This window comes from Pholis gunnellus (genome assembly GCF_910591455.1).
Source record: "Pholis gunnellus genome assembly, chromosome: 21".
NCBI classification, from domain to species: Eukaryota; Metazoa; Chordata; class Actinopteri; order Perciformes; family Pholidae; genus Pholis; species Pholis gunnellus.
In genome coordinates, this window is record NC_136548.1 from 18,416,174 (window position 1) to 18,426,870 (window position 10,697).

The 10,697-nt window shown below is 40.9% G+C and overlaps 3 protein-coding genes across 3 annotated transcripts; 1 reads left to right on the forward strand and 2 right to left on the reverse strand.

Annotated features, from left to right (window-relative positions):
- The first annotated feature begins 160 nt into the window (after positions 1 to 160).
- LOC306713468 (endonuclease domain-containing 1 protein-like) lies at positions 161 to 4,218 on the forward strand. Its single transcript, XM_079183160.1, has 3 exons — positions 161 to 251; positions 1,227 to 1,593; positions 3,019 to 4,218. Exons 2-3 carry the CDS (start codon positions 1,315 to 1,317, stop codon positions 3,637 to 3,639), a joined length of 900 nt encoding a protein of 299 aa, XP_079039286.1. The 5' UTR covers positions 161 to 251; positions 1,227 to 1,314; the 3' UTR covers positions 3,640 to 4,218.
- Positions 4,219 to 5,105: 887 nt separating this feature from the next.
- Positions 5,106 to 6,821, reverse strand: LOC306713472 (DELTA-stichotoxin-Hcr4a-like). The gene is made up of 3 exons (XM_079183164.1): positions 6,682 to 6,821; positions 6,421 to 6,542; positions 5,106 to 5,750 (listed from the first exon to the last, which is right to left on the reverse strand). The coding sequence occupies exons 2-3, from the start codon at positions 6,522 to 6,524 to the stop codon at positions 5,300 to 5,302; spliced, it is 555 nt and encodes a 184-aa protein (XP_079039290.1). The 5' UTR covers positions 6,525 to 6,542; positions 6,682 to 6,821; the 3' UTR covers positions 5,106 to 5,299.
- A 312-nt stretch (positions 6,822 to 7,133) lies between these two features.
- On the reverse strand, positions 7,134 to 8,744 carry LOC306713473 (DELTA-sagatoxin-Srs1a-like). Its single transcript, XM_079183165.1, has 3 exons — positions 8,591 to 8,744; positions 8,150 to 8,287; positions 7,134 to 7,669 (listed from the first exon to the last, which is right to left on the reverse strand). The coding sequence occupies exons 2-3, from the start codon at positions 8,251 to 8,253 to the stop codon at positions 7,240 to 7,242; spliced, it is 534 nt and encodes a 177-aa protein (XP_079039291.1). The 5' UTR covers positions 8,254 to 8,287; positions 8,591 to 8,744; the 3' UTR covers positions 7,134 to 7,239.
- Positions 8,745 to 10,697: the final 1,953 nt, after the last annotated feature.

A 10,697-nucleotide genomic window follows, 5' to 3' on the forward strand; every position in this document is an offset into this window, starting at 1 on the left:
AATGTTGATTTAACTGATCAAAGTCCAGAGGAATGCCTGTGCTAACTTAAGCCTGCTGTTACGCTCTCTAATCTCATTATCTGCATTCGGCCAGGACTTGCTAACACGCTAAAAACACATAGCGTTGTCTCCATTCATAGCATGCAAAAAAAACAAGTGCTGAGTTTCCTGCAGTTGAGAAAGTCAAAAGAGGAATCTAACACTGTGCACTCTTGCCTGCAGAGCAGCCGCGCACTTTGAGTCCTGCAGAGGTTAGTAGCAGCAAAACAGAGTCTCTATCTTTCAGTAATGCATTGAAGGCATTTAACTGAGTTGTGAATGCATTGTGTAAAAAGTGTTATAACCTACCTTTTAATCTCAGAAGCAGTGAGGAAACTTTCAGACGTTCAGCCTGCTCTGGTCAAGTGAAGCCCAGCGTCTGCATGGAAAAGAATCCAAAGTCCAAACCCCGATTATTGTGTTACATAAGGAGGAGAGGGTGTTGGGGGAGGGTGGTCCAACAAATGGACTTCAGTATGTATGTGTGTGTGTTGAAGGGGAGGAAAGGAAAACAGCTTTCCCACAGAGCCCACCCTCATTCTCCTGCAGACACTCTTCCCAAAACAGATTTTTTTATTTGTTGGCCTGCTGTGACCTTCACAACGAGCTCCTCCTGGAAAAAAAAGTCATTCTGTTAACATGAAAAATATTCTGTCAAGGAAAGAAGCGTGAGTTCTTTCTATCTGTTTTTTCCTCTCTAATGTATCATTGTTGGTTATTTCTGGTTCCTTGGGAGCATCACACATCTGTGGCTCACCAAAAACACAAGAAACAAATTGTATTTTCTGTATTTTTGTTATCGTCAACAAACTCTACGAAGTGACCGAAACCAAGTCCGTGTGTCGATACTCTCCGACTTCCCTATTCTGTATGGGAATAGCCTAAAACAGCTGGTCACTGCAGTTCTTATCAAACGTTACACAAACAAGAGGAAATAGTGCATTTGTTGGGGACTATTAATACACATTTAGTACTCAACAATGGCACACTTTACTTTAGCTGCTGAGTGGTTTGTAAAGTCATTAAATTAGTTTAATGAGTAACATGTGATTGATTTTAGTCAATTCAACTCTTTGAGTGTAAGAGGAAGAGGTGATATTTACTGAAGTACAACAGTCAAAACAAGCAGATTCAAGGGATTTGACTGAAACTAATGGTGATAATGGGCTTCTGCTTTCACTGGTCAGCTGTCGATGAAAAGGAGAACAGCTCTCAGAGTGGAACATCTTTGGGCATTTGACGTCTGGATCTCACCACCAACGGTCCTTCATCAAAATGTCTGATCTCAACGCTGCGCTCGTCCTGGTCTTCACTGCCGGCTGGTGCGTCACGTGTGCAGCCGACGTTGGGGATTTCGCTCCGTGCCTGCAGGTCTTCCATAAGTCGTGGCCTCCTAAAGGTCTGGCGGGGACCCCGATCTGCCAACGGTACGACAACCAGTACCACTTCGCCACGCTGTACAGTCGGCCGCGCCGCTCTCCGTGGTTCTCGGCGTACTTGTACTCTGCACCAGCAGGAAAGAGACCCACCTCGACCTGGAAGTTTGAGCCTCAGGTGAGCAAATTAAAACGTGGCGTTGAGTCACAGATTTGAAATGATTTACGTCATTGTTGTGAGCCACAGAGACGCTTTAAACATTTGTGTTGTTTTATGAGGATGCAATATTTAAAAACAGCATTAAGAACTGTTTGATCACTGATGTTCTTGTCCTGTTACTGAACACTAATTCACTTTGTTTTAAGGCTCTTTTATGTGAAATGTCTGTTTTGTTCTTATCTGTTTGCTGTTTTGTTTTTAAGTCTGTAAATTGTTCTTCTATGTGTGAAACTTTTATGCGGTCGTCTTAGCCAGGACTGCTTTTTACTTTTTCTATTTAAAATTTATGCCATTTAAAGTTTTTGTGTTTTTAAAAATGTATATTCTTGATAAAAAAAACTTTATGAAGTTCTACGAAAGGTGCTATACTAAGTAAAACGTAATAATATTATAATATTGTTCAATCTCAATGGGACTATACCCTGGGTTAATTAAAAGAAATTATAATAATTATTAGCATCCCATAAAATGAGTAATAAAGAAGGTTAGAGGGGAGCTGTTTAGATTATATATATGTAGGTTTACACGTTTTGGTTTAAATTGATGAACTATAGATGCATTTAGTTAATTTACTGGTTTATGTGTGTTTAAATTTAATTGCTTTAACTCAATATTACACTGAAACAAGACATTATTCTTAAACATCACCAAAAAGACAAATGTTTTGTACATACTGACGTTCCAGGTTTGCATCAGTTATATAATATTTCACACAGTGAAAAGAACTCTACAGGTGTTTACAGTGAAGCACAAGAAAATGAGGAAATGAGCCACAATAAAGCAGAACGTTCTCGTCTGTGTGCTCATGCTCTAAACTCTCTGGTTCATATTATTAGACTTGAATGCTGTGGAAGCAAATCTAGTACACGATCAAAAGTATTTGGATGTTAAAACAATACATTATTTTTAATCATCTTGTGAAGATTTTAATCACCTTGTTCTACAATTACACACAAATAAAAAATAGTGGGTTAGATTCTGGTTCTTTTGAAAGTCCACATCGAATGTTGTTGAACAAAAAAGAAAGAAATTCATTCAATTAAAATAAGATATTTAAATGAAACTTCAAGATTATATCTTTAAACAATGATAAATGGGGATAAAACATACAGAAAAGGTAAGTAAATAAATGTGAAAACATAAAATAACATTGCACTTCTCGTGATGGCTACTTATGCTGGGAGGATTAGAACTCAAGTATTTTTTAGCATTGCAAGTTTATTTTGAAAGGACTGTATTAATATAACGAGCAGAAATTGACACGTGTTGCTGGACTTTCGTATAAATTTACGAAAAATTATATCTTACAAACCATGGAAACCTTGTGATGTTAGCATTGTCCTCGTTGTCATTCATCACTTTTAAATCTCCCCCCATGAACAGCTAGCCTACCCAGGAGCCGACGGAAACATGATCCCCTTCCCTCCGGGCCCTCTGGACCAGAACGTGGTGGACAGCCAGGCAGTGGAGCTGGACTACATCAACTCCACCTATTCTCGCGGCCACTTGAACCCCAGCCTCCACCACCAGAGCCACGAGGACCGCTCGGCCACCTTCACCCTCACCAATGTGGTTCCTCAGAAGGTCGGCTCCAACGACGGGCCCTGGGAGGCCCTGGAGCAGACCGTCAACACGACCTTGGCGGCCTACTGTCTCGGAGAGGCCCACGTGGTGACCGGCGTCATCCCTTACCAGAGCGACGAGCACTGGCTCAGGAACCATCGCGTGGCCGTGCCCGAGTATCTCTGGTCCGCCTACTGCTGCCCGAACTACAACAACAGTCTTCCGGAAGAACTGAGGGACGCTTTCCCGACGTACGCCGCCATCGGCCGCAACGACCGCAACAGCACCGAGGAGATTGTTCCCGTCAGCCAGACGGCCAAGGAACAGTTCAGAGGGTTTGATGTGAGACAAATGCCGCTGGAAACACTGGAGAAGTATCTGAAGGACAGGTTCGGTGCTGCGGTCAGTGTTTTTTACGAGCAGTGCTCTGGATCAGACTGATCCTGCAGACACAAACACACACTCATTATATTGTTATAATAATATTAACGCTAATATCTAATTAAAGGATAAATATATGCACAGTGCCATCCAATGTGTTACAAAAGAGTACATTTATACATATATGATTGTGTTTGATTGTTTAAGGAACCTAAATTGACTTTAAAGGACATTAAAATGTTTGTTTTCCTAAAATACGTTTAGGAAGAAAAGCAGAACTCCGGTGGGAAAAGAAAGTGAAAGAATCACCTAATGAGAGTTAAAGGACAGACATGATCAAGAGATGAGGGGATTCTTTTGTTGTTGTTGTTGTTGTTGTTTACCCCTGGTGTTCGTTTTGGGGACACAAACATTGGTAACTTTTATGCTGCTTTGACCCGCTATAGCTCCTCGTCACATTAATGTACATTTTGCAGGTTTTTAAGTAATAGTTATTACATTTTGGTAACTACTCTTATTCATTTTCTTGCTAAAAGTTAGGGAAGGCAAGATACACACACATACTGTATATATATATATATATATATATATATATATATATATATATATATATATATATATATATATACATATCACACTTTATATCCAAACAGATTACACAAGAAACAAATGATCAAAAACAATCAATACATTTGATTTAGACGAAAAGATTGATACCACTCTCATATCGGTCAGTTAAATATAAAGGTGGAACCAGGAGGCGGATAGCTTAGCTTAGCATAAAAAAAACCCTTACTTGTTGTTTTTACACTTTGGTTTTCGTACGAATTAAATAAACTAATCCAACATATTCATTTAGATATTGGAGGTGCAGCAAGCAGAATTTGTTACCTTTGAACAGAGCCATGCTAGCTGTTTCCAGTCTTTATGCTAAGCTAAGCTAACCAGCTGCTGGCTGTAGCTTCATATTTTCTGCATTCATGAGCGGTATCAATCTTCTCATCTAACCCTCGGCAAGACTGTGAATATACGTACTTCACAAAATATAAAACTTCTGTTTCAAGCGTTTGAAACAGAGCTTTTGTTTTTACCTTCGGTTGACCTAAAACACAACTTGTTTCATGTTCCTCCACATAAGTGATGATGCTAGTCGACACTATGGTTTGGTTATGCTGAGTACAGGATGCAACGCCTCCGCTGCAGGTTTGAAGTTGTACATGGTCTTTGTGACCACTAGGTGGTGACCTTGTGCAACACATGCAGATGAGTGGCAGCTTCTGCTGACTGTATTCTGCAACTGGACGGATTTTACCGCAGTTTCATTTGTTGGAAATTCAAAGTAACACCAGACCTCATTATCTTGGAAATCAATTCATTATTTATCTTATTTACTAAATAATGTCTTTGATCTTTTGTTTTATATTTAAAACAGAATTAATCTTCATAAATTGCTGCGTTCTGACGATGTATAAAATAAATAGGGATGATATTTGTGCTTTAAGAGATGACTCATTCAGACAAACATTAACTCCTTCAGTTGGACGAGACCTTTTTATTTTTGTTTTTGTAATGATCACTAAGACACTCGTTTTCCTCATGTCACACTGGATTTATTGCATGAATGGTGCAGTAGCGCAGACGTACAGATGGCTAAACACTCATATCAAACACTGGTGCGTCAACCCGGATTATTTAGTCAAAGTGAAAATGAATCACTGGTTTAGTGATGTTGTTGCATCATTGGAGTGAAGAGCTTGTCCCACACCTCCACCTTCAGCATGGCCCTGCCCAACGGGGACATCGTCGCCTTGATGTCCAAGTCAGTGCCCTCGAACGTGAGACCGCAGCCTTTGGCCTCCGCCCTCACGAAGCCGGTTTGCTCCTTCTGTTCATACATCTCCTTGTACAGCTTCTCGTTGCACTCTTTGTCCTGGTTGTAGATCCCCAGGGCCAACCAGTTCTGGTACATGTTGTTGTCGTAGGGCACGGAGAACATTATGGCTACTTTCTCTTTGGCGCTGTTGGTTTTCCTCTCAAACAGGTCGTAGGTCAGGACGCCCACCGCGCCCGTGGATCTGCCGCTGGTCTTGCTGAAGTTGCACACCTCGGTTTTCAAAGGGCGCACGGTGGGTTGGGGGGGGCTGTGGCAGTTGCCGCTATCCAGGTAAACCCTTTTGTTTAAAAGGGAATAAATGTAAGATAATGAATGGATAGAAAACGCTGTAGTTTATTCAAGCTGCACTTTAACCTCAATTTACCCATGAAAAGGAAATAGATGGATGGAAAATGATTGTGTTACAGCAGCAGGTTATACACGGCAGCAGTAAATATACATCAACACTAGAGCTATAAATCTATAAAATACACAAGAAACTATTAGAAGAAACTAAATCTACCAAACTACAACTAGAATATTAAATGTTAAATAAGCATACTTTATAAAGTATGCTTTCCTAATATTACATTATACTTTTTCTTATTAGTACTATATTACTTAGATCTTTAAGTTGTCTGAATTCAATATTTATAGTCAACATAATTAACGATTTTAAGTTAACTTCACTCAGATCTTTAAGTTGTCTGAATTGACACATCGACATATAGTTAACCTAATTATTAATTTTGAGTTAACTATAATAAACTTTACTGCAATGACATGAGTTGCCTAAACACAGTTAATTTCAGCTTTAACAACTTAAAATGAATGAGCTACTTTACTTAAAACATTTTAGGCATCAGTTTCCTGACTTTTTTTAAAGCAAAGTCAACTTATCACATTGTACAGTGTACATGAACACGCACCCTTTTTTAGCAGTATTGTGTTCTACGTGTTGGACTTACTTGGGGTCGATGAGGCAGTAGCCCCTGGTGAGGTTGGTGATCTCGATGGTGACATTTCTTCTGCTTTTCTGGTTAGCAGCCAAAGCCTCCGCTGATTCACTCATATTGTTGCTGGTAAGAAGCTGCGACAGAGCATTAAAAATACAGCGAGCAGTTTAACACACACACTGATGTTAAAAATGTGTAGAATACAACAAACAAATGCGCGCTGTTAAAGCCTAAACGTTAAAGAATATTTGTCCGTAAAAATAAACTGCTTACCTGTCCGCGGGTCTCAGGTGTGCTACTCGCTCGGGCGATGCCAGATATGAAACACAGGATTCACTCTTTGGTTTGGTCTTTGTTGGGGAATGTGTGACACCAAAGACCTCACCCAAAAAACTGTCACCACCCACAGAGCGCACACACCTTCACCTGTGGCTCAGAGTAAGGATTGTTTTGTCTCCTGAGGAATGAAGGGTGCAGCCGACGGACCCGTTACTGTGGTATGTTTTGTTTTCATAATGATCTCATTGTTGCAAAGACACAGGCCGGTTTGTTCAGTGTCTCCTTCTGCACCACACCTTTAATCTCTGTGGTTTCTACCGTCTGCAGTCTGACTGTGGTTATTTTACATCTCACTCAAAGTGAAGCAAGATTCATGTTTTTTTCCTTGTCACCGTGTGTGATGATTCAAATTCAAAGACACAAAAAGAAACATCAAAGACCAGAAATCCATTCCATTCATTTATTTATTCATTTAAAGCGCCCGTACATGACATGAGACGAGAATGACACACACGTTACATGCATGGTTTGAAGGAACTGCACTGATGTGACTCATCTGCCCATCTTGTCGTACACCTCCAGTTTGATGATGGCCACGCCCTCGTCGGACATGCACCCCCTCACGTCCACACACCTCCCCGCGTACGCCACCCCCGAGCCGTCGGCCTCGTGGCGCACAAAGTTGGTGAAATCCTTCTTGTTGTACATGAGGTCAAACAGCTTATCATCGCAGGCCCGCGTGTGCTCAAATATGCCCACGCCGAGCCAGTTTTTGTAGAAAGTGTAGTCGTAGGGCACCGAGAACATGACGGCGATCACCTCGTTGCAGCGGCGTTCCTTCATGTTGAACAGCTCGTAGGTCATGACCCCCACGGCGCCCGTCGCCGTGTTGTCGTCCTTGGTGAAGGAGCACACCTCGGTCAGCTGGGTGCGCAGGGTTGGCTGTGGAGGATTATAGACGAAGCCCCTCTCCATGTGCACCCTGCAGGGAAGAAGAGGGTAGAAGCATTCAGATTCTAGGCTCAAGTTCTAATACCACAATGTACAAATACTCCATCACAAGTAAAATCCTTCTTTAGTAAAACACAGAATGACAAATGTGCTTTAAGTATCAATAAAGTACTGGTTTAAGGCTGCTGTGTAGTTCAGTCCAGTGCTCCCAACATGGGGGTGGGGCCTCTCCATTTAATGAGATTTTAATTAAGGAACATCTGAAACATGATCAGCCAAAACATTTTGGAAATCACTCTTTAATTTCTAAAAATGTGTTTTATTTGATGAGCTGATGTGACTTTTTAAATAAAATCTGAATAAAAATAAAAATAAAAATAATAATAAAAAAAATAAAAATTAAAAATTAAAGTACATTTCAGGTATTTAATCATTTGTCAGTTTTCTTCATTGGTTCGTACACAACCAGAGAAAATCAGTTAATCATCAATCATCCAACAGCGATTCTTACTGTGGGTTGACGAGGCAGAAGATGGAGCTGACGTTGCTGATCTCCACGGTGCAGTTGCGGTTGGTGGGGATGGTGTGGGAGTGGGCCTCTGCATGCTCAGGCATAGTGGCGGCTCAACGACGGGCACGAAGACGAGAGCTGTGGAGACGAGTAACGGAAAGTGATGTTTAAACGTCCGTTCAAATGGATTTCAATGAAGCTTCTTCAGTAAATAGAACTTGACCTGATGTGCTCAAACAATCATCCTGAACACGACACAATAATAAAGTGCATCCAGGACAACAAACGTTACACCAGCACACTATTTAACTGCTATGCATCTCTACGAAGGCATTTTAACAGACGTTGTATCTACTAATATTACCACTACATGTTTGTTTTTCTAAAATAATTCCATCTCTGGTGATTATTGCCTATTTATCAGAAAGTAAAAGCACTTACTTGACTTTATGTGACACACACAGGATGGCAGAGCGTCCTCTGAAAACAGGTCGGGGTTCGGTTTGGAGACAAGCATGAAGTCCCGCCCCCTCCTCCCCCCCAGGTACAGACACACCTCACACAGAAGGTGTGTCTGCGCTCACATGCGGTGTCACACGTGTGTGTGTGTTTAAAGCTTTCAGTGAATCAGACTCAGGAGACGTTAGGTGGAGTGTGTCTCTCCTCACACAGGTGTAGGACAGGTGAGCCCTCAGCGGCCGACGGGTGAAATACCTGAAAGTCTGGAAAGATTGATAAAGTAGCAGCCGCGCCCGTCAGACGGTCGACACATCTGATGACTCATTTTAGATCGACTGAACCAGTTCACATGAAAAGACCACATTCTGGCAGTTACATGTTGTGTTGTTTTACAACATTTAAAGTGCCAAAGGTTGATGAATGAGCAGCAGCTTGAAACAACAGACATCTGATTTTTCTTTCTGCTTTATGTTTGAGGAACTTGTTCCAGCACGAGCGGGATGGAACCTGAGCAAGTCCATCCAACAGCAAACACTCTGAGGGACACAGTCACATGGATGGGTTAACAAAGAAACAAAAAATACCACAAAGAGACAGAAAACGACCACAAATACACGCAAAAATACCACAAAGGTTTGCAAAAACGAAGAGATGCAAAACTAGCACAGAGAGACGGAAAACAACCACAAATACACAGAAATGTTGTGACTCTTTGAAGGAGCCCGACCCCGAGGTTGGGAACCACTGGACTAAACAACAGTAAAGCTAAAGCGCTACATACTGGTTCAAACCTCGGTACTGACACTCACTCAACACACATTCTGCAGAATCATCATTGAAGTACATTTAGCTGGTAATACTTTTACTGAGACAGGATATTAAGTTCAGTATTTAAGTCACATGTAATGGAGTACTTTTGTTGTATTACTACTTTGATTTATAAGTGAAGGATGTGAGTACCAAAAAAATAAAAATACCAATTAATCAACCAGAAAAAAAGATTGAGTTCATCACAAAGTATGTGCTAAAAGTAAAAAGTGTGCGATTTGCAGCTTTACTCTCAGTCGTTGGCCGATGGGAGTGGACCATAGAAACACTGATGTGTGAATCAAACCCTCTTGCTGGTTTAAAACCAGAGCATTTAAAAACAAACTAAATGTGAGTTTTAAGATGCTGATGATACGATCTCGATGTCTCCGCTCAGAGCCTCAGTACATTTTGCTGCATTGCAAGAGCAACTCGTCCAACAGGAAATGTCATCACCGCTCCCTAATTCATTCTAACGTTTCTGTGCCGTGTTGTGGGGTTTTTCCGTGTCTGCACATCTAAACAACAGCAACACTATCTAATCAATCAGAACCACACAAGTGCATTTTAGAAACAGAAAACAATGTTTGCAAATGTTAAAAAAATGAACACATGCAACTTATTTGCCGTTCGACCTAGAAAGCTCAGCCCCGTCTCTAATAAATGATGATGAGGAATAAAGCTGCATTTTGTTTTCTGTCACTTAAATGAAAACGCAAACTAAATGTAGCATGAACCTGCAGAATGAGCAGCATTTCTTCACTAGAATGTAAAATAAATTGAACTCCAGTCGACAGAGCTTCCTGTTGCTCTGCAGACTGACAGTAGAGGATGTATTGAGCTAATTAAATGACACAGAGAAATAAACAACCTGATGAGTCACTTACATGAACAGTGGTGACAAAATGAAGACCATCTGGGAAGCATTATTTTATTAAATATGTAAATCAATGTGTGCTGGTGGCCTTTGAATTCTGCACATCTTCATTCTTCTTCTTTAACTTTGGGACAAACAGACGGAACGTGTTAGAAAAATACATTTCAATCAACACCCTCATGACTTCCTGCAGGATAATCAACCTCTCTGCGTCACCTGCGTTTAACTTGTACTACAACAGCGCCACCTTGTGGTCAAATGGAAACATGAAGCTTCCTGCTTGACTTAGGCTTGTTATTCTTCGTAGACACAATGGGACATGATTAAAATGCAGCTGACACCACTCTGAACTCGACACATTGTCTTTGTTTAAAACGTTGGCACACTTTGATTTAAAAGGCATTT

Bases quoted from the DNA above. Each gene is read 5' to 3' on its own strand.
- LOC306713472 (XM_079183164.1), bottom strand. From the start codon at position 6,524: ATGAGTGAATCAGCGGAGGCTTTGGCTGCTAACCAGAAAAGCAGAAGA. The intron at 5,751-6,420 runs GTAAGTCCAACA...TTTAAACAAAAG, and splicing joins TACTGCCTCATCGACCCCAA to GGTTTACCTGGATAGCGGCA.
- LOC306713473 (XM_079183165.1), bottom strand. From the start codon at position 8,253: ATGCCTGAGCATGCAGAGGCCCACTCCCACACCATCCCCACCAACCGC. The intron at 7,670-8,149 runs GTAAGAATCGCT...TCTTCCCTGCAG, and splicing joins TTCTGCCTCGTCAACCCACA to GGTGCACATGGAGAGGGGCT.
- LOC306713468 (XM_079183160.1), top strand. From the start codon at position 1,315: ATGTCTGATCTCAACGCTGCGCTCGTCCTGGTCTTCACTGCCGGCTGG. The intron at 1,594-3,018 runs GTGAGCAAATTA...CCCCATGAACAG, and splicing joins CCTGGAAGTTTGAGCCTCAG to CTAGCCTACCCAGGAGCCGA.